Source organism: Gymnoscopelus braueri (genome assembly GCF_963280865.1).
Source record: "Gymnoscopelus braueri genome assembly, chromosome: 24".
Taxonomy (NCBI): Eukaryota; Metazoa; Chordata; class Actinopteri; order Myctophiformes; family Myctophidae; genus Gymnoscopelus; species Gymnoscopelus braueri.
The window spans coordinates 24,122,036-24,142,428 of record NC_137626.1 but is presented as its reverse complement, the minus strand read 5'-3'; the positions used below and the strand labels follow the sequence as shown (position 1 = coordinate 24,142,428).

At 44.3% G+C, this 20,393-nt stretch overlaps 1 protein-coding gene across 1 annotated transcript in view; it reads right to left on the bottom strand.

Annotated features, from left to right (window-relative positions):
* The window catches only part of LOC308080917 (nck-associated protein 5-like), a 133,994-nt gene extending 116,772 nt beyond the window's left edge, over positions 1-17,222 (bottom strand). Inside the window, exon 1 of the mRNA XM_080423023.1 lies at positions 17,130-17,222. Coding sequence (XP_080279149.1) covers positions 17,130-17,192 — 63 coding nt within the window. The 5' untranslated portion in view covers positions 17,193-17,222. The remainder of the gene's footprint in view (positions 1-17,129) is intronic.
* Positions 17,223-20,393: the final 3,171 nt, after the last annotated feature.

Genomic DNA, 20,393 nt, shown 5'->3' with positions numbered 1-20,393 from the left:
GTCTGAAATATGCGGCGCTCCTTTTTTGCACGCAGTTAACAGTTAGTTGTTGGCAGCTATAGCGCGCCCGGAATGACCTACATACGGAAAATGGTACAAAAAGGGAAAGAAAAAAGAAAATCATACATACACACACACACACACACACACACACACACGCTTAGACATATACAGTACTGTAGGGGGAACGAAAAACACAAGTACTTGCACGTGCATTGCATTCCATATCAAACTGCACACGTATACAAACATCTGACCAGAACAGACTCATACATGACCTGCAGACATTTCCCCTCGCAAACGGCCACAGACACAAGTGTGCGCGTACGTACACACACACACACACACACACACACACACACACACGCACACACACACACACACACGAAGCAGAGACAAATACGAATGCAATGCGTGCACTCTATACCTCTATGGTACCCTTATTTCCTGGTGCAGAGTTACTGTACAGTACATCCACCCCCACCCCATCACCACCTCCATCGTCCTGCATGTCTGAACGTGGATGATTCCTGTCTGGGACAGCAGCAGCAGCAGTGGGGCGTAGTGTTTGGAGGGGTGGGGGTCAGTGTCGGAAGGGGCAGGATATTAGCCTTATTATTCCCTTCCACCCCGGATAGACAGAATATGTCCTGACCTGCACCCACCCACCCCTGACACACACACACACACACACACACACACACACACACACACAACTCCTCCACTACCAGGAGGAGTGAGTGGATGAAGGGGAGGATGGAGAGATGGAAGAGAAAGGGACTCACCACCAGCAGCTCCAGCAAGGGGACGTTCCTGATCCTGCCGCAGATGGATGACACGACCGCATGGTCCACAAACTGGCTCATTGTGTCTGTCTGTCTGTCTGTTTCTCTCTCTCTCTCTCTCTTCGTTCTATCGTGTATTCCCTCTCTTCTTCTGCTGCTGCTGTCTTCCGCTCCGTTCCACCGTTCTACTCTGTGCCCTCGCTTGCTGGCTCAGAACCATCTGCTGCCAACCACTGCATGTTTGTGTGTGTGTGCGTGTGTGCGTGTGCGTGTGTGTGCGCGCGTGTGTGTGTGTGTGTGTGTGTGTGTGTGTGTGTGTGCGCTGTGGGGTGCGTGTTGGAATGATGATGCAGCAGGCAGGGAAGTGCCTGGTCTACAATCCTCTAGCAGCGTTTCCCAGCAGTGCCACAAAGCCACATCAGCTCTCCAGCCTCTTGTCAATATTTAAGCAGCACGTCAAGTTGTATTAAATCACCTGGAATTGACCCACGAGAGTGTGTGTGTGTGCGTGTGCGTGTGTGTGCGCGCGTGTGTTTATGTGAGCGTGTGGAAGTGCGAGTGGAAGTGTGAGTGTGTATTTATTTATATGTTGGTTGAGGTTCTGTGTGTACGTTTGTGCACGTGCGTGTTTGTGTGTTGCATACTATCTCTATAAATCTGTGAGCACGTGTGCACTGCAGAGCATCGCTAGTGTTTGACTGTGTATGTATGCTGTATGTGTCTGTATGTCTGTCTGCAATGTTTATGTCTCTGCACACGTAGCGAGTGAAATTAAACATTAATGTGTGTCAGCAGAGCAGTCTAGCGCCGACTTCACAGACACACTCCATATTCCCGGCCTGTGTCTCCACTGTCTGGCCAACACTCACATCATTGTCTGGTGGGTCTACTGTCTACTGTAGAGCCAGACCCATATAGCGGTCTGGCCGATTCAGTATATCGGACATTATTTGACTTTTTTGACAATTGGTATCAGAAATTATGCAGCCGATGTCCCATTTCTTTGCCACTTTCAACCTGGCATCCCATGTTTGAACATTTTCAGGAAAAAATAAACCAATCTACAAGCTTACAACATGTTGTGTTGCGCCACTTTGTGAGCTTGTAGTTCTATTTTATATTTTAAAAAATATATAAAATCAACTACGTTTTTCTAATTGATTAGAATTTATTTTACACTTTTTTACAAAATAGGGTCAAAACATCGGTAAGTTCGCCTGTGTCTTCAATGTGTGGCCAACACTATACTGCTTGTCTTGTCTACTGACAAACAAGCCCTACCGCTGCTACTCACAAGAATCGATGGACAGCAAAGACAGACAGAGGGAGAGAGAGAGCGTTAAGGGAACTGACTGCAGTTCCCTTAACGCTCAGAGCATGAATCTTCAGCAGCCAATGAAAAGGCCTCCCTAACACTTTGCCCCACCAGCCCCCTCCCCCCCCGGCATCAGATCAAGCACACCGCAGAGCTTCTTGTACATGCTCAAAGCAGTGCAGCTGGAAAGATAAATGGAATGTTTCTAAATAGCCTGCATTGGACTTTCTCTATACTCACTAGTCACTACTACCAACCTGGGGTCTTGTAAAAGGGGATATGGGGGGGAGAACCTCTTTATTATTACTGAAACTGGCCTGAGATCAGATCTTGCCATAGACCTCTCTCTCTTATGTCTCCTCTGAGCTGTCAATCTGACTACATGGTACAAAGCAATGAAAAGAAAGATATATCCTTTTCTGTGTCTGCCATGCCCTCTGTCTAAAAAAAAATGTAATCACTTCATGGCCACCCTACTTAGGGCAAATTTTCAACAACAAAAATGTAATCGTTTTTTTGTTGCGGTGCGATGCGTTGTGAGTTTGTAGATCGATTATTTTAGATATTCGTTGTACGAAGTATATAGGGCCTAAGTGGTTAAATCGACCACATTGTCTACATATAAGTGATTTGCAAAAACCATCATAAGCACAAGAATGAATATTCTGACAAGAGTCTAAATCTTGCCTGGCGCTGACCTATATTTATCACTAAGCCATGTTTTCCCTCAGAGAAGAGGGAGTTTGAACCTGTAAAGTGCCACTGTCAGGGTGATTGATGCACACTGACTGTCAGGTGGTCATGTTCCTCCTCAGACGCTGATTAGAAAACTCATCAGTCAGCAGGCGCCTGGGCGAGCCTCGCTCAGGAATTTATGACGCCACACACAGCCACACCGCCACAGGTTGTCTGAAGCAGGTGTAAAAACAGTCCATCCCCAGGCCTGTGCATACCAGGAGGTGACAATTGTTTTCCATTGAACCTTGACTCAGGGAGTATTTGGTCCACTTAACCGTAAGAGGTTCGTTAATGGGAAATCTATCGCGTGAGTCAAAGGTACAGCACATGCATCGCTCTTGAGAAATGATGGGAGCGAAAGTGAAGTCATCAGACGTCGCTCGCACATCAAGCGAGTGGAAGATGTTTGTCATGTCAGCCAGCTGTCCACACAGCAGATGCATGGCGTCATTTAATTTAGTCACTACATCAATGGTCATAAATTAATCCCTTGTCGTATTTTAGCTATGTACGCTTTCATCTTGATTCAAAGACGCTTCGTTTGGAAATCATTAGATCTAACTTTCAAGTTTTCGGCTGGGAATGTGTATGAGTATTTTAAGAAGGTATACTCGAAGGAGAAAGAACTTTCAGCGAAAGTGATCAAAACAAGCCCCAAACAGACAGTTCAGCCATGACTCTTTGAGCCATAAGATTGTATCTAGGTATGCAGGAATGTATGGTTTCTTATGCACGTAAGCGAGCCCAGGTCCTAACCTCCAACCCTTTTAGGGTCATAACTCCTAACCCCTGTTAACACAAAGGTCACCAGGTGCCAGGAAGCACCACCCCTTACGTATATGAACACCTGGATGGAACTTCTCACCATACAGGCTGAACCAGTATAGACTCTCAGTGTTTACTGAGTCTAGAGGCCCGCTAATGAGTTTCACAACATCTTCAGGTATGAACACGTGTGGAAACAGTCCCTTTAAAATCTCCCTGTTTACTATTTAAAAATCAACTGTGCAGTCAGTCTACTGCACTTCGTATGTTGGGCCTTATTAAGACAGACGTTGGAAGGGTTAACCGTTTAAACCCTACGTACTTCGCTAAACAGGGCACCCCATCTATACTACTTCGGCCCCTCCTTATTTCCTCTACACCAAATCTCTTAACTGAAAACAGCCGACGCATTGTGAGCTCGTAGACTGGCTATTTTCGGCTATTATGACGTGCCCAGAATAGGGATGCTATAAGGTTCATGTGGTTAAGGGGGTAAACGGCAGAGGAGGAAGACCCTGGTGGAACGTGATCCAGACCAGTGGACTACATGACAGGGGCCTAGAGACGACAAAGCTACCTCCAGGTACAAACTCCAGCACACACAATCCTATCCTTTGTGAAAACACACACAGAATACACAGACAGACACATACAGGTGTATGCAAATGTACACATGTATGCAAATGTACGCATTTGTATGAACATGCATATACATTATGTACCCAAAACACAAGCAACACAGACGTAAAAACAGGGATGGACGGATGCCCGCATGTGCGTGCATGCGCACACACACACGCACACATATGCACACAAATACACACTAATGAAATGTCATCAATCAACCCATATCAAAGTGAACAATACTGGTTAAAATAAGGCCATATGTTCCAAGTAAAGTTCATTTTGTGCCTTTTCACTCAGCTGATGTAACACGTCACTTTATAATTAAGGTAGATTGAAGAACAGACAGAGTTAAATCAAGCGTAAATAAAAGGAAATAGTCCTAACAAACCCTACTGACCTGATCTGTTCAATAACTTCATTAGTCAAACCCAATAACAAGGCAGCATCCCTCAGGTTTTCCGGTGCTGCATCGTGGCCTCTCAGAGGACGTGGAATGAATGGGGCCCCTCACGGGGCCCGCCAGCTGGGAGGGGCCCTGAATGAGGAGGAGGACGTGGCCACAGGGCAGCCTCTGTGCAGAGTCAGAAGAGGACGAGGCAGGACGGGGCGTCTCACCCCCAAACCTTGGTCTTTCCCTTCCATCCACACATCCCCAGGCCCCCACCAGAAGGCCTCCCTTCCCCCCAGCTTAGAGGCATGGCTCTGGGCTGATGGGTGCACAGTGGAGCTCCCCTTCCATAGCGTCACTTCTAAGATGGGCCAGTGGAAAGATGTTCCATTGTTATTCCATTATTGCCATTGACGATGACACAAAATTGGAATGCCCTTTAAGTCTAAATTTGTACTTGTGTTTCCCATAGTGTCATGTGTGGTGTTACACCATGTGTGGTGTTGCACCATGTGTGGTGTCACACGGGTGGTCTGTGCAGAAAATAGCCAATGTACAGAGTGGCTATTTGTGGTGCAAGACACCGGTGCGCAACCATTTATAAATCAGGCTTAATCTCACGCAAATGGACACACAGCAGCAGCTAACAAGCAGGTCTTTTTTTACCCTTTCAGCGACAGTAAAATACTTTGCTGGAGTTTTATTTATTCACAACAAACACCTTTATTTCCATCTGATGAAGGGCTTCGGTGGCTGACACGTCACACGCTTTTAATCTAGTGCAATAAATGATGTCTATTCTTGTCTTCTGGGCAAGGGTGGTGCCACTTATCTCTTGCCCCTGGCGGAGCACATTGAGCTGTATGAAAGCAGCCATGCATGCAAATAAAACTTTAATATTATTATCATTATCTCATTTAACTCGAGACAGGAGTGAGTCTGAGGTCACGGTGAGCGGCTCAAAGCATTTCATCCTGTGGCTAGGTCAAAGCTCACAGAGAGAGTACACAGTAAAACCCTGAGCTATTCTCAGAGCTACTCGCAGAGTTAAACTGACACTGCGGATTTTGCAGTGTGTGGTCTCTTCTTATCCCTGCAGCGCTGAGGCCTATATGAAAGACCCTCTGTGTTCCTGGCAGATGATGACCACGGGGTAGAACAGAGGAAGGCCTGCACACGGTAACGTTCAACGGGGGAGAGGGGGGGGGGGGTTGTGACAACGGCCGCATGCAGCCCGGTAACAGCTTTGATCTCTGTTGTGATTGGAGGAAGAGAAAGTCTCTAATTGGCTCCTCGACTGAGGCCACAAAGGCAGCCTTATTGGACGAGGGGGGGGAATGGACGTCCCAATTACACGAGCTGGAACAAGGTCCCTGGGCGACTAGAACACACAGAGAGTAGATAAAAGAAACGGCGACCTCCACCCGACAAAGCAGGGCTCTTCTTCTGCAGTCTGGCACAAGCCCTTTTCTCTGAGGCTGGCAGGTGGCGCCATTTTTATCGTGACCGTGCAAATACTTTTTTTGTACGGTGAGTTGATAAACAACGCTCAAACAAACACGACAATATAACAGCTGTCATTCATGTCTAACTGAGGGGAATGCAAGTTCAAAAAAGTTCTTTCTCAGGTGTATTTACAAAGGCGTGTAATGTACATGCAACTTGTAACACAGGTCAGATGTTTAACAATAATTCAACTCTTGCGAGCGTAAAATGATTTGGTTTCATTTTACACTCTCAAGAGTTAAAGATCTAATAAGGGTCCATTTGGTTATACCGACACTCCAATTAGCTGGGGACCACCTGGAACCCCATCAAGGACCACTGGTGGTCCCCGGACCACTGGTTGAGAACCACTGAGATAGACGTATGCTGTTTGCTTGTCCTCAAGTACAGCATGTAATTTAGACAGATGCTAGATTTGATGTCTACCTGCTATCAGTTACTGCTATAAGACACTCTGTTTACTCAAATGCTTACCCTTTTAGTTGAAGAGAGTTCATACTGTTTATGCCGATCTTGCACTTTGTCGCCCTGAATAAGAGTGTCAGCTAAATGCTTAAATTGTAAATTGCAGTTCCCGTGATGAGCAGACGATAACCATGTCAGACAGAAATGCTTGGCTCCAACTCAGCCAGAGTGAAAGCCAGAAGTAATTTCACAACACTCTCCCTTTACTCAAAGTGGAATACAGGGAAATACAGGTAATCCAATTACCCATTATATTCAACATCACGTGAGAGAAATCATGTCACAAATTATGGGACCATGCCTTTGTCATTTTCCCCTGCAAAATCCTGTGATAAGGAAAATAGAAGTATTATTCAACTTAGCCACACGTGAGGGCAGGGTCCATAAAACACGTAATTGGGCCTAATAAAAACAAAGGCAGCATTATTAAGCCTCTGGGGTCTGACAAATCTCGTTACCCGGAGGTTGGAAAAATAGACGATATCAAAACAGCCTCAATAATTATTAAACCGATTTCACGAGAAGACCGAGGCTAGTCACTGCCGGGGCCTTATCCACAGCTTGCGGTTGGATGTGAGGGGAAGCCGCTGGGGTTTTCTAAACTGGAGTCTCGAGGGGGGAGAAAAAAAAACCAAGGTTGTAATTGCTCGCCTCGGCTCATGTCAGAGGAGAGAGTTCCCATGAGACCAAATGAGGGGAACATTTCTCCCTGGGCTCCCTCTCTGTCGGTGAGCGACCCAGGGTTTGCTAGGTTCCCACACCCCGTGGCTCCACAGCTCTCCACGCAGTGTGCCCAGGTATGTGTGGTATGTCACCTGCCCACTGTGAGGGCTTTCTCAGGGCCCGAGCCAGCGGCTGCAACACCCCCCATTGAGAGACTTCATTTAAAAACCCCGGAGATTAAGTGCCAGAGACCCACGCAATGGTGGTGGGAAGAACGGAGAGAGGAAGGAAAGAGAAAGAGAGAGAGGGGAGGTGTCAGATCCAAGGAGAGAGAGTCTAAATCGGTTTATGTCATTGGCTCTCTCCCAGGTTGCCCAGTCAGTCTGGGTCGCTGGGATCCGACACTTAACACGAGTTCCTGGAGAATCGAGCTGACACACTGAGTGAGCACACACTCAGTGTCGCTTGGTGTCTTGTAGTAGACGTGGCGTGAGAACAGGGCCCTCAGCGAGAACTGTATTGTCGGTAGGTTTCTACTGTATAATTACGCTCAGTTAGTTTGCGCTGCTCAGTAATGATATCAAACCAATACATTTGTCTGTCATGACGATGTGGGAGCCAATCAGATGAGACAGAGCACTTCTTACCATCCAGCTAGCGGAGTTTTCTCCCCGACTTTTATGCCTCTATTCTGCATTGTAACAACTGGTTACAATCGGTGATGTGCTGAAAGAGAAAGAGAGACACAGAGAGAGAGAGAGAGGAATATAGAGAGAAAGAGAGAGAGAGAGAGCCCTGCCAAGTGGACGCCATGCTGGCTTATCATCCAATTCATTTGCACTTAAATTTAGCATAAACCCAACTAATTTGTCTGTTTTGGGAGCCGTTCCTGTTTCCACGGTAATTTTATTGCCGAGCTCCCGCCAATGGCTGGGATAGGCCGACAAAACAAGAGGTTGTATCCCAGCATAACGACCATGGCACCAAATCAGCATGTAAAAGACTTGTAAAAGACTTTCAACAAGTAAAGAGGTTTGTCAAAAGCCAGTAGGGGTTGGGGTTGCACCCAAATACATGGGAGATAAACAGGAAAGCGCTACCACATGCTGTTTATCCAACAGGATTCGTGAATACTCAGCAGAGCGTTTAATCAGTGATGTGGACTGCTTGATTGTTAACCCAGCCCTCCCCCCGCCCCCTCACCCATGCTGAGTGTTTTCAATTTTAGTCTTTTGTTACCAATTAACAGGGAGTGTGATTGCATTGCTGCACGCGTTACAAAATGTTGGCAGGAAGAAGGGTGGTGAGACTTTCTCGGTTTGCGTGTCGAATAAGGCAAATATCAATTTCTACGTGGATCAAGGCATTTTTTTCTTTTACAAATGGAGATTAAGCAAAACCGAAGTCAGAAGTGGGTTGAGTTTGAATCGTTCCTGTATTTCCACTGTCAAACCAGCATGATCTTAAAAAATAGGTTAAAAACATCAAAATTGTGCCGGTGCTACGCATCAATCAAGAGGCCGGTGTGGGTTGAAGAAGTGACCAGAAACATAGATCATTTCTCTGGTGGTGACCTAGATAAAAGCTAAGTTTGCGAGCAGCAGCTATATAGCGACATGTGGCTCGCAGAGCATCCACAGCCACGGGGGCTCGCCTCGCCACACTGCGTCGCGTGCATCCCTGCATGACGAAGATAGTCTCATCTGGAGGCTGGCACACATCATCAAACGATAAAAATAAATAGAGGTGCCAGCTCAGCCCAGCAACACGGGAATTACATAACGTGGAACAGTGCCCCAGTTTCTACCACTGCTGCTGCTGCTGCTGCTGCTACTATGACTCTTCTTCTGGCGCCATCCTTGGGCTACAGTAGATAACCTCTGATCTAGAGAGTCCATAAACAATCTGCTCCAAGTCACATCAAGAAGAAACAGTGGAAGGAAACACACCAATAAGAGAATTCAGATCACTGTCCAGCTCGTGTGAAAATTGTAAGACCTACCAGTGGACAGAAGTATACACACTAAGGTGCTATTGCTGACCATTTTACACAGTAAAGTCCAGAGGGTTATGTAAAATGAACGGTCCCGATTTTTATGCATAAACAGACACACACAAAGACAGGAAGTCATCTCATCAAGGTACCCATCAATTAATTTGAATGGTAAAATAAATAGAATACCCAAAGCAGTGAGAAGCTTTGGATTGCACTACTTGGCCCAGTAAAATTCCCTTAAACCAAGCTGCCGTACATTGAGGAAACCATATGTTGGCCTAATGCATTATACAGTACGTGTGTGGTGGTCCAGACTGACATATAAGCCCCTATGTTCTACAAATTACCCATAGACGATTGATAGAGTCTTTTGTGTGAAGCCAGGCTCTGTAATCCATCCCCAAGAGGAGACATAAATATTTTACCTGGTCCTCGGATGGCATATGGTATTTTTGTCTCTAGCGGCCGTTTCAGAAATGTCGTGGCTAAAGGGGGGTTAACTTTACATGCTTCTGATGTGAACTGAAAATCTGATGGGGAGGCTCCCAGTAGAAATTCTTCAATAGTTCATCATCTAAGCGGATCATGAAGCCTGTGGAATGTTTAAGTTGTGTCAGATCAACAAACAAGCCCTCAAAATAAACCTCAAAAATACTAATGATTCCCTATGCATTCCTGCACAAAAGACAAACATGACTGAACAACACTCAATCAACAGTATCGACATTCTTTGCATTCTCTGGCATCAGAAAAGTGTCATAGATGAGACATTAAGAGCCCAGTGATAAACTGACATGCTTACACAGTTCCAAACACACGGGGCCCATCTCACACTGGCTCAGAGTCACAGGTACATGCGAACAGGAAAGCCAGAACATGAAAGCGCCGTGCCTGTCGCCTGACAAAATGACCAAAACATCCCCTCGTGTTTTCTCAATGCCTGGAAAAATAAATGTATCACAGGCTCATATCCTCCCAGGAAAGGGAATGTTTACAGGACTGTAGTGGGTTTATCTGTGCCAGGGCCAACAGGGCCATCAGGCCTGGAGACGTGTCCCTCGTCAGCAGAGTAGGGATAAAGACCAGGTTCCACCTTCCTCTCTCTTTCAGTCACTACTCCACGTGGTTGGTTAAGATAGGCAGCATATTATGTCATGAACAAAGGATTTGGCTTTGCTCAATTGGGGTACAGTTTCTGTTGCATTTACACCAGGCTGACTTTTGACTGAGTTCAGATCACAATGTGAGCCAGACCACCTCCAGATGTGGTCTGGCAGATCTGATCACATCCTGATTTCAATGTGTGCTGCGTGTGTTTACAACTTGCATTTTCCTTATCCAGATGAAGTACAATCCGGATACAGGTCACATTCTAACTACAGGAACCCTAGCGTACCTATCCTGGGCATGGCTTAATGGGCAAACATTTTGGCGAAAATAGGTTGACCATTCTGCAAAAATAGCAGATCTACAAGCTCACTAGCTTGTAGAGCTTGTAGATTGGCAAATTTCCGCAAAGAGATTTGGTGTAGAGGGAAACAAAGGAGGGGGCCAAGGATAGAGGCCTGGGGGACCCCCATTTCTATCAATGTTATTATATGAAATACTGTTAATTTCACCTTTAGATAGATAGATAGATAGACCTTTATTGATCCCAGGAGGGGAATTCGGTTGTCATGGAAGTACCCCAGTTAGAAACAGGACAGATACAGAAAACAAAAGAAAAGGGGTACAACTAAGAATAAGGAAAATAGTCAAAATAAGAGAGGCAAATAAACGGGTAGTAACGTACAGGGATTAGAAATATTTTTTGCGAGTACACCTCTACAGATGTTGTTTCACCAATTGCTCCTCTTTACTCTTAGCACTATAATATAACTTGTACATTGGTCCATACAATGCTGTCAATGAGAATATACCCTTTTGTGTCCATCAGAACCACACATAACCCTGACGGCCCAGTATTCCATCCCAAAACAAGCTTTCCTCCCGAGCCATGTCACCCTCTCAGCTTTCCTGCCGTCTCTCTCTCAATAAAGAAAAGACTTATGGAGGTTAATATATTTCCCATTCCGTTTGTGTAGAGAGTAATTTTTCAACTTAATTTTCCAACTTTTTTCAAGGATTAATGAAAAGGCATGTAGTGGATCCCTTAATTCTTTGGGTCAGGGTTAGAGGTTCTCTGCTTTTAACCTCAGCATCCCTCTGTGCTGGCACCAAAGTTCGCAATTATTTGAAAATTCATTAGGGTGTGCCTCACATTCCTATAACACAGAATCTGCTATACCCATCGAACCAGCTCCATATTTTCATGGTGAGAAATCAAATCTAGTCTGGCACCGCGCCACCGCTTCAGGCTCCCTCGTGTCCCACTACTGAAGCAAATCAGTGGCCTTATGTTCCAGCTTCCACTGACAAAGAAGAAACCATTAAGCTGGCTCCAGACCAATCCAAATCGGCCCGACTTTGGGCCGATTTGGCTTCGGGAAGCGTCGGCCAGTCGGTTAGGGGTCCGTCGGCCAGTCGGTTAGGGGTCCGTCGGGACCTTTTCGGCCGACCCAGAGCCGACCGAACATGTTCAGCTTTTTAGCCGACTGGCAGAGCAGTGGCAGTGACAACAAAGGGCTGTCGGTGTTGCCAGATTATGTGAGAGAAACAAGCGACCATGTCTATGAAAACCTACATTCACTGTTTCTCGTTGTTGCTCCCAGAGAGAGAGAGAGAGATTGATTGATTTGACCTAGTTTTGCGCAGTTTTGGTGCGCAACACAACCCTCGTTTAAGTGAATTGCTTTCACCTGCTGCTGCTGTGTGGAGCGCAGTGGTGGAAAAAGTACTCAAATGTTTTACTTAAGTAAAAGTATCAATACTGCAATGTAGAAGTACTCCGTTACAAGTAAAAGTCCCGAATTAAAAATGTACTTGAGTGAAAGTACAAAAGTATTGGTATCAAAATGTACTTAAAGTACCAAAAGTAAAAGTACTCAAATGTTTGAAAATAGCAGATCTACAAGCTCACAACGCGTCGCTTCGCGACGCGTTGTGAGCTTGTAGATCGGCTATTTTCAAATAGCCTAGGTATAAAATAGAGCTAAAGTGGTTACTGTATGTTTTATAATGTAATAATTTATATCTGCAAAGTAACTAATAACTAAAGTTTTCAAATAATTGTAGTGGAGTAAAAGTAGAATATTTTCCTCAGAGATGTATGGAGTAGAAGTAAAAGTACTGAAAATTAGAAATACTCCAGTAAAGTAAAAAATCCTCAAAAGTGTACTTAAGTACAGTACTTGAGTAAATGTACTTAGTTACTTTACACCACTGGCGGAGTGTGCGCTACAGGGCATATCTCCAAGCCAGGGTGACCTACCCAGGCTCATGAAATTCATATGCAGGCATAGTAGCCAATTAGAATGAAATCCGCAAAAACGGACTCATATACTGATACAGAACCATATATTGGCTATTATATTATGGCTGTCGGGTGGAAATCTTGTATGTTCCTTTTTTATTATTATTTAAAAACAATTTAAAATCGTGAAAATAGCCAATCTACAAGCTGTAATTATTAATAATTAAGAAATACTATATTTTAAAGAGTGAAAAATCAACTAAAGTCATTATTAGTGCAAGTTCATTCACATTTCATTTGAATGAAAATAACTTGTGGGTAAAATACATTCTGTGAATCTAATGTGATTAATGTGACCCCTACTTCAGTCAGTGAAGTCCAGGGCTGAATGTGACATATTGAGACCTATATAACTAAATATTGGTCATTTGCCAACACATTATTTTGTGAAATAAATGGGTTATATTTCACAGATAGTTATACTATTCTTATAATATATTAAAATACAATGATCCTTAACCTTCAAGTTAAATGCATTATTTCCGTGGACTTAAAAATCATTTTTGGACTTAAAAATCATTATTATTTTTTTGGATGGCCTTCCTGCCCTGGCAGGAAGACCGGGCAGGGCCTTTGTGCCCTCCAAAAAATTACAACACCAAAGGCCAAGTGGCCTTGCCCCTAAAATGACGAAATTCCAGGCTTGAATGCAATAGATGTACTCTGAGTCTGTTACAAGTAAAAGTCCAGAATTCAACATTTACTTGAGTAAAAGTACTAAAGTATTGGTATAAAAATGTACTTAAAGTACCAAAAGTAAAAGTACAAAAATGTTTGAAAATAGCAGATCTACAAGCTCAGAACGCGTGCATCGCAACACGTTGTGAGCTTGTAGATCTGCTATTTTCAAATAGCTTATAGGTATAAAATAGGGCTAAAGTGGTTAATGTATGTTTCATAATGATTTATATCTGCAAAGTAACTAGTAACTAAACATTTCAAATAATTGTTGTGGAGTACAAGTATAGACAATTGGAAATACTCCAGTAAAGTAAAAGTACCTCAAAATTGTACTTAAGTACAGTACTTGAGTAAATGTACTAGTTACTTACACCACTGCACGTCAGTGAAGAAAAAACGCTGGGAACATCCCTAAGTGGCTTTGCAGGGAAACAAGCCCAAAGTCGCTTATAATAAGCAGACCTGGCAACGCTGGCACGCTAAAAGTCAAATTAGCACATGAATGGCCAGTCGGCTGACAGACTTAAATGGTAACTTTTGCCAACCGAATACCAGTCTGTTGCAGTCTGGAGTAGTCTGCAATAGTCTGGACGAGTCTGTTTGGTGCGGAGTTGCCTTAGAAGAGACAAGAAATAGAGAGGGGGAGAGAGAGAGAGAGAGAGAGAGAGAGAGAGAGAGAGAGAGAGAGAGAGAGAGAGAGAGAGACAGACGGGGAGGGAAATGATTGAATTAGTGACTGAAATGAAATAGAGAGGGAGAGAGTAGAGAGGGAGAGAGTAGAGAGGGAGAGAGAACAATATGGGAGAGAGAAAGAGGAAAGAGATGGAGAATGAGAAACGGAGGAGGAGAAACGGAGAGCCAAACTGAGAGAGGGAGTGAGAGGAGAGAGAGAGAGAGAGAGAGAGAGAGAGTGTTGAATTGAAACCCAAGATGAAAGAAATAGAGAAAGTGATAGAGAGTTGAATGAGGGCACAAGAGAAAATGGAGAGAGAGAACACATGCATGCATGACTAGTAGAGTGGACAAATAGGAGCATGTTGAATCATAAACCATATCGCAAATGTGACCCAGATTCACTTCCGCAAGTAAAATCAGGTCGCCTAGTTTGCAATTAAAGCAATTAAAACGGCAGCGTGTCTGATCCCAGATAGTGATTGTCGGTGAGGTTGATAATCGGGGGTTTATCACTCCGTCATTCACCAAAATTCTTCACGCATCGAGAGACAATTCGGCGACGCAAGAGCACCGAACAAAACACACGGCGCATCACAGACTCTTCGCCGGGTCAAAAGAAAGAACGCTTCAAATTCACCTGACCTCAAGACATGTCAAGACATATTGACATTACAGGAAAATGTTGTATAGGCCTACTGTAACTGTAAACAACTAGATTAAACTGCTAGATTGTGACATATTGCAGTGTGTTTATCAAGAGCTATAAATAATGACCTATGAGCCCACGCCTGTCTGCTGCAGTCACGCGAGGTCATACGAACAGAATAAAAGATGCATTGTGTGGATACTCTTGTACATTGTTGTTATTTAATAAACAGTGGACAATCCTATCAGTGATGAACTAAGTGAACTTTTGGAATTGCTTCATTAGAAATTGTGCAAACGTGACATTGCACAATTTGACCAAGACCACTTCTGAAATGAAACAGCCACCACTAAAACCCTCAGTGTTCATCTGTAACTCAGAGAATGTACAAATTAACCCAAATGGACGCGTTTGTTTCATTTGAACGTTCCTTTGTACACTCAGAGAGTTAAAGCTCCAATCCAATCCAGGACTTATTATTTTAATTAATAAAACGTTATTTTAACAATTTACAATGTAGGCATTTAACAGACGCTCTAAATCCAGAGAGATTTAAAGTAAGTACAGTTTAACCAATTACAGTTTACAGTTTAACCATTACAGTTTAACCAATCTGTCATGGTAGAGTATGTTAACCCATTAAGACCTGAGGGTGATCAAAGAATGTCTTCTAAATCCTAACAGTTTTCTGAAAAAACGTATGTTGCTATATCAGAGGTTCTCAAACTTTTTAATGTCAAGGACCCCCAAAACTATATATTTGGCCACAAACCCTCATCTCAAAAGATTTTGTTCCAGGGACCCCCAGAAGCAAAAATTTGCGTTAGAACATTTTTGCTGTAAAAACAAATATATATACTGTATTCAAAGATTTGCACAAATTGTCACGACGTTTCAAAAATAGCAGATCTACAAGCTCATTATTAATACAACAAAACTTGCACATCTGCCGTGGTTGGAGGTTGTCTCCTTACTCTTTCATTGAGACATTTAGACTCAGGTGTCAGGTAGGATGCCTACTAGTTGACAGATAGTAATGTCTGTCAGTGTCTGAAGTTCATGGGCACAACACATCTCCCCCCCTGGCCAAGCAGGGATTCCCTCTTGACTGAGTGGTAGAAATTGTTTGAATGGTAGGGGAAAAAAAGTTTACAGATTGCAGCTTTAACACTGAGCGAGGAACTCGTATAAACTTAGACAAATTCCAAAGTGAACCCACAGTAGTGCTTCAGCAGAGAGGGTAAGCTCCATTGCACAGCAGATTCAAACAACACGTGAAACACAGAAGCCCAGCCAGTAGCTCTGCTAGGCCTGCACTTGGCATTCCAAAGAGACACTCTCTTTTCCCAACAGATTCACCTTCAGTTGACCCTGAGCCAAAACAAGTTTCCACTGCTGTGAGCCCCGCCAGCAGCTTGGTGATACAGATAAACCCGTCAATCAAGCAGCCATCGCCTGCAGTTTCCCCAAACACTGCTTTCTCTCTCGGCCTCCTGACACATGGAAATGCCTCTGCGTATGTGTGTGTGTGTGTGTGTGTGTGTGTGTGTGTGTGTGTGTGTGTGTGTGTGTGTGGGTGTGTGTGTGTGGGTGTGTGTGTGTGGGTGGGTGTGTGTGTGTGTGTGTGTGTGTGTGCGCGCGCACTTGCGTCCGTGCGTGTTTGAACTGCATGATATATTGCGGAGTATTATTAACCACTTAAACCCTGTACTTCGTTGAAAGGTGTCCCCAGGGGGTTTACACTTGGGTCCCTTCCTTTTTTTCCCCCCTCTACACCAAATCTCTACTAGACGTTGTGAGTTTATGTAGATCTGCTATTTTCTGCAAATGTTTGCCTATTTCCGCCAAAATGTTTGCCTATTACATGACCAGAATAGGGATGATTAGTGCGGTTACAGTTATCTTCACAATGCATGTGGTCATTACACTGTATAAAATCCTAATTTAACTTAAGTGCTGGAGCAGATATACAGGGGAAAGAACCTCCTTGATCGATTTTCGCCATGTCCATGTTTTTTTTTACAATAGTGTTTTCGAAATTACTCAGTCAATACAGTCAGCGTAAGGCTGAGAAGTTTACATTCTGAAGACTTTCACCTGACCAGCTAATCCTAAAAGTCCATCCAGAACAAACAATGTACAACATAGGCAGCTTTGCAGCGGACTGGCCTGAGGGTCCGTCACAAGTTCGATCCCCACAACAGTCAGTGCATCCAACGCCACACGTGTTAATGCGTCATTGAGCATTAACCACACAGCTGCTCGCTCAGCGTGCAATAAGTCATCTCTTGAATGCAATCTACCACAGTTGTTTCTCAACTGCAGCATTGTGGAACCTTGGCAGACACTTTTAATCTGGGAGTTATTTCAACTCGCCACCTCAGGTGGATATCATCAACTCGAGAGAAAAAAAACAGAAGAACTAGCAGTAGTAGACTAGGAGTTTCAATGTCGCTGATTGACTTACCACAAGACCGCTGTCCAGAGACAGTCTCTTCAACTGCTCTCTCCTCTCCAGGTGTCTGTTCATGCCCACTCTTCCTGGCAGTGCACCACACACCTGGGAATCACTGGAGGGAGGGAGAGGTAAAGGGAGGTAAAGTCAAGAGTTACATTTTACGTAATGGACACCTCGTATCCTTCACTTCCTCCTGCGGAAAGAAATGTAGTAGAGAAACGGTTAGGAGGTCATTCACCTCAGTCTAAATCAAAGTCCATGTTGTTGAGCGTCATACCAACAAAGGAGCTACATGAATCCATGTATGTGTAAAGGCCCCCTTCATTTGCTTCCACTACGCTTCTCCTTCATTTGACATTTTCCACAACTTTCTCCGTTTCATTCCTTTCCTCTCGCTCCTGTTCTTCTCCTTTCCTCTCGCTCCTGTTCCCCAAGCTACGCCAGTAAGGCTTGTGAGCGGGAAATGTATTCCAAAAGGGAGAGCAGATTGGTCCCAGTGGCTGGATGTTGCCATTTGCTGTACCGACCGACCAACCAACTAACCCTGCCGCCGGCGCGCAAACCACCCTCAACCCCACCCAACCCCTCCAACCCCCCAGTCCTCTAGAGCCTCCAGGCCTGTGTTGTTCTAGCCCTCTCTAAACAGTGCTGGGAACCAGTTGGACCTGGCCGGACTGAGGCCACGGACGAAGATAAACTCTTCATGCATACTACTCCTCCACAAAGAGTGGGGAGCTTACCGCCTGCAGAGTGGGGAGCTTACCGCCTGCAGTCTAAGCTCACCACTTCCTAACCAAAATTGGTTATTATGACCTGTGCCGGATAAGCATTTCTTTGTCTTTTAAAAGAAACTCAGTAACTCAATGTGTACTTGCCTTGCAAACCTACTTATGCAAGCAGCGCATTTCCCAAACAAGGTCCCGAAAACGCCTTCAGCATCTGCCACAGTCTATTTCTGTCACACCACACTTAGTGACATCATCCATCAAACATCCCTGCTCATCGGGAAATGACGTGTTATACCGAATACCGAATTGTACCCTATATCAAACAATGGTGTATTTTCTTCTCTTTTTTTAATTCATTGTGTAACGACAACAATGTATTGTTAAACAGGCCACTGTCATGTCTTGCCCCCATTTCTGAAAGCCCACAGGCTATGTAGAGTAGAAGGAAGCGGCTTAATCACTCTACAGGATATCAAAGATGCTGTCTTTTAATGACACAGAAGCATCAGAATACAGATTCTCTCTCTCTCATAGAGTTGCATCTCCGGAATGACGATGCGTGTGTTGTGTGTCAGTCGCTCGTCCCTTTCCACTACAGATTAGCAGAGGAAGTACAGCCAATGGCTTCCTTTGGGATGCGGTGATAGAGGGGTGGGGGGCTGGAGGAAACCGAGAGCAAATTATTAAAATGGATTATGGCGCAGCACTTGATTGCTCCGACTAGAGACAGAAGGCACCGACAGCATGTTCCTTGGGGTGCACACGCAGTGCACGAGAGACGAGAAGATGAAACAGTGGGTAGATCGCGGAAGTGATAAAAGATTAAACAAACACATTAATTGCCATAATCAGGGGAGACGAGATAACGGCGGGCGATAGAACATTAACCCACAACAAAAGTCTAGCGGTCCCTGACAGCTAATGCAGAACACAACAAGAATGAATCGCTTGCCAGTTGAAAGCATACTGAAATAAACATGCTGAACCTTCAGCAAACTAAGAGTTTATCATAAGAACTGCCGGCTCAGAGTTTGCCAAGCCAACAGTCATATCAAAATCCTTTCAGAGTAAGAATGACGTTTATTCACTGAGAATAACCAAGTGTTTGTGTACTGTCAATATATAAACGAATATACGTATATACAGCACAACATCAATACACAATACAACGCAAATGATTGACTTTGAGGGAAAGGCTTGTGTAACGGATGCAAGAGCGAATGTCACGTTCTACTCCACTCAACCAGTGGCTCGCGGACCCAAGATCGGGTCACCATGAGATATTGTAGCTGGTTGACAGACAAAGGACATCTTAACCAGAGGAATATCATTATCAGGTTTTATTTTGGGTGACTTCATGTTCAAAGCAAAATGTGTAGTTCTGATGTAGAGCGGCTCCATGTCATTTTAAAGGCCATATGACAATATCCACTGTGCTGATCTTCGTATCTCAGAATGACATTTACCTTGGGTGCCATCATGGGCCCTGCGTGCGCACTGAAACGCTTGCTTCAGTGCCTACCCGTTTGATGACTAACCTTTCTTACAGTATGTGACATTAACTGGCACACTTGAGGCAGACTGGTTCGCAGTCCGATGGATAGCTTTTCCGAGACCAAAGACCATCATCTGATGCTATGTAGGTTAGCTACAAGACAACAAACACCTTATCATACAGAGAAGATGATGCCTTTTCATTTCAGACCATGCTCTTATCCAGAGTGATGCATGTGCAGATTGGGGGATCAGTGTGAGAATCAGTGGCTGTCGCGTGGCTCAAAACCGTGGCTCTTCAGGGCGTTCTCACTAACCACTGGGCCACTCAGACACCTTGTAATTTTAGGCAAGTGGTATTCTCATCCAGAGCGACTTACAAAGAGTATGTGCTTAAATCCACTCTGACACTGCTGTGGAATCATAGTGCTCCTCACAGTGTAGCAGTGTGGTAGTAATATTTGATCATTTACAAAGGAGAATTGGTTAGCCAGTGTCAAGAGGGCAAAGAGCAACAATGCATGACATTTCTATAATTTTAGATTTACAGCAACAAGGACTAATGCGTAAAAAACAATGTTATTTACCCAATAAACTCAATAGACTCAGTGTAACATTGGAATAGCATTGTTATATTTTTGTAAGATAATGTGTAATTGTTAGGCTGGCCCAAGCGGATGCTCTTGTTAACCAGCTAAGAAGCTGATGCAGTGACATTTTGACAACCATCACATCAGAGTACTGATCTAATGTGCTTTTACAACATTTACTGTAGTCAATGCTCAGAAATGACAAACAACAAGAAAGCACAATATTACGCTGACACCTTTGAATGACTGAATTTACTAATACATCCACTGACTGTCAAATGCTAGTAAAGGGTGCAGCTTCTTGCTCAAGGACACTTAACAGACATGGAGAAATGGGTCACCGTGTGACAAAACCACACAATGTCTCTCCAGTATTTGCCTCTCTCTCTCTTTCGCTCAGACCTCCCTCTCAATGCCCTCCGAATGATTTACACCTAAGCCAATTATAGCTATGTTAAACT